The sequence below is a fragment of the Lactuca saligna genome, chromosome 3 (assembly GCF_052625555.1).
Source record: "Lactuca saligna cultivar CGN05327 chromosome 3, ASM5262555v1, whole genome shotgun sequence".
NCBI classification, from domain to species: Eukaryota; Viridiplantae; Streptophyta; class Magnoliopsida; order Asterales; family Asteraceae; genus Lactuca; species Lactuca saligna.
In genome coordinates, this window is record NC_136419.1 from 62499879 (window position 1) to 62502468 (window position 2590).

At 36.7% G+C, this 2590-nt stretch overlaps 1 protein-coding gene across 1 annotated transcript; it reads left to right on the forward strand.

Moving 5' to 3' along the window:
* Positions 1–1599: 1599 nt before the first annotated feature.
* Positions 1600–1926, forward strand: LOC145035609 (uncharacterized). Its single transcript, XM_078984128.1, has one exon. It carries the CDS (start codon positions 1600–1602, stop codon positions 1924–1926), a length of 327 nt encoding a protein of 108 aa, XP_078840254.1.
* The last annotated feature ends 664 nt before the right edge of the window (positions 1927–2590 follow it).

A 2590-nucleotide genomic window follows, 5' to 3' on the forward strand; every position in this document is an offset into this window, starting at 1 on the left:
TTTTTTAATTTATATTTTTTCCAACTTTATTAATGATAAACAATTTGTAAAAAAAATTGCAAAACTTAAAAAAAATAACGTTCGACGATATAAACATGATCTTTTTGACAAATTTGACAAATTTTGTAAGACATTATTTAATACATTATCGTCAATTTCTCAAGAAAATATTTATGGTACGTTTTTAATGGATTTAATTAAAAAAATCAAAGTTTATTTTCATCCATTTATGTATCAAATTCTTTGATCATTAATTATAATGTTTAGTTATAACCTTGCAACCAAAGTTGTTGGTTTTTATCAAATATATACTTAATTCATAACATTTTTATTTTTATTTTTTATCCAATAATACATAAATGTTGATCTAGATTCGTTAATTATTTATAACAAAGTCATAAAAATATTAAAAAATCACTTTGACGTTTAAAAAAAAGTTTATTTAGATTTCATATTATTTTAGTAGCCCACAGATGTTAAAAAAACAATCTTCTTTTTTTTAGACTGCAGACGTTTGGTCCACCTCTTCTACTGCATATGTCTACAGATGTGGTCCGCAGGCTGCATACATTTTGCCTCAGAAAAAACAACACAACACCTTAGAGTCTGGGTCCCGAAATTTGGAGGAGTAAGGCAAAGGATCTTAAAGGAGGCACACAAGTCCATATTTTCTATTCATCCAGGAGCCACAAAGATTATCTGAAACCCGAGATTGAGCTTTTGGTGGGCTTGCATGAAGTGAGAGGTTATGTAGTACGTTGAGTGGTGTTTAACCAGCAGAAAGGTCAAAGCCAAACATCAGCGGCCTCACGGAAAGGTATAACCACTACCTATTCCCACGTGAACATGGGAAGATATCACCATGGATTTTATTATGAAGTTACCTAACACAACGCGGGGTGTGGATTTCATTTGGATTATTATGGATAGGTTGACCAAAAGTGCGCATTTTATTCCGATTTTTGAGAGTATCTCCACCGAGAAATTAGAAGATATGTATGTGTGGGAGGTGGTGGTCAGGCACGTGGTGCTAGTATTTGTGGTGTCAGAATTTGATGTTCGTTTCACATCCAGATTCTGGAGGAAGTTTCATGAGAAGTTGGGTACTCAATTGCATTTCAGCACTACCTACCACCCCAGATGATGCTCAAAGCGAGCAGACGATCCAGACGGTTGAGGATATGCTTTGTGCATGTGTATTTGATTTCAGAGGGAGTTGGGATATTTATCTTCCTCTAGCAGAGTTCTCATATAATAATAGTTATTACGCTAGTATTGACTGACCCCCATTTAAGATGTTGTATGGTCGTAGGTGTAGGACTCCAGTTTGTTGGGGTGAGGTTGGGCATCGAGTTATGGGAAACACCGAGGTGGATCTTAAGACCACCGAGTTGATTTAATAAGTGCATGACTGGTTGCGAGTCGAAAAGAGTCGTCAGAAAATTTATGCCGAACGACGTCGTTTGGATCTCGAGTTTCAGGTGGGAGATTTTGTTTTGCTGAACGTGTCAACTTGGAAGGGTGTCATTCGGTATCAAATTAGGGGAAAGCTGGGGCCTCGATTTATTAGACTGTTCAGGATTTTTTTCCCAGGTCGACATGGTTGCTTATCAATTGGATCTTCCAGATGAGCTAAGTCAGATCCAGAACACGTTCGGTGGAGGAGAGCTCCAGAAGTGTGTATCAGATGAATCTACAATTATTTCATTTTGTGACATTCAGGTGGAGGAGAGCCTGAATTATGTTGAGAAGCCCATTGTAGTTCTGGATAGAAAGACTAAGGGTCTTCGCAACAAAGATGTGAAGCCAGTGAAGGTGCAATGGCAGCACTGGAGAGGCTCCGAATGGACCTGGGAGGTAGAGGATGAGATGAGAAAGCATTATCCAGATCTTTTCGCATCAACAGACTTCGAGGATGAAGTATAGTTCAAGTGTCACACCCCTAAACTGAGATGACAGAAACGTTTGGAGGTGGAGGATGTCATGTACAATATCACAACAGTTGCATCGTAATAATGAAAGTAAACATGACCATTACATTAAATATATAAGGTATTTACATCTGTTCGAGACATAGTTCATATGACAACAAAATGTATAACAAAAGTATAAAAGACACAACTCTAAAAGCTCCGTCTTCTCAAAACCTGCGGGTGCCTGTCTACCGGTTCCCTGAGAATACATGTGGTTTTGAAAGTGTATCAACATTTCAGTTGGTGAGTACATAAGAATGTTTTCTTCATGAAACCTTGTCTTTGAATCTGTAAAAATGTTTGTATGTTTCTCAAGAAAACCAAGATTTTCTTTAGTAGTGAAAAGTAGGTCATACACCTTAAGACCAAAATGTATGTTTGTTACTGTATTCTGAAATTGTACATGAATATTTTTGTATGTATGCCTGGGTACCACCAGCTGTATTGTATTGTGTTGTTTTCTATGAAAACTCTAGTATGAAATCCATGGATATCACTAGTAATTATGTATAGTAATGTACTGTATGAAAACCTTTGTATGAAATCCCTGGATACCACCGGTAGTGTATAAAATTGTTCTGTATGAAAACCCTGGATACCACCAGTAATGTATAGTA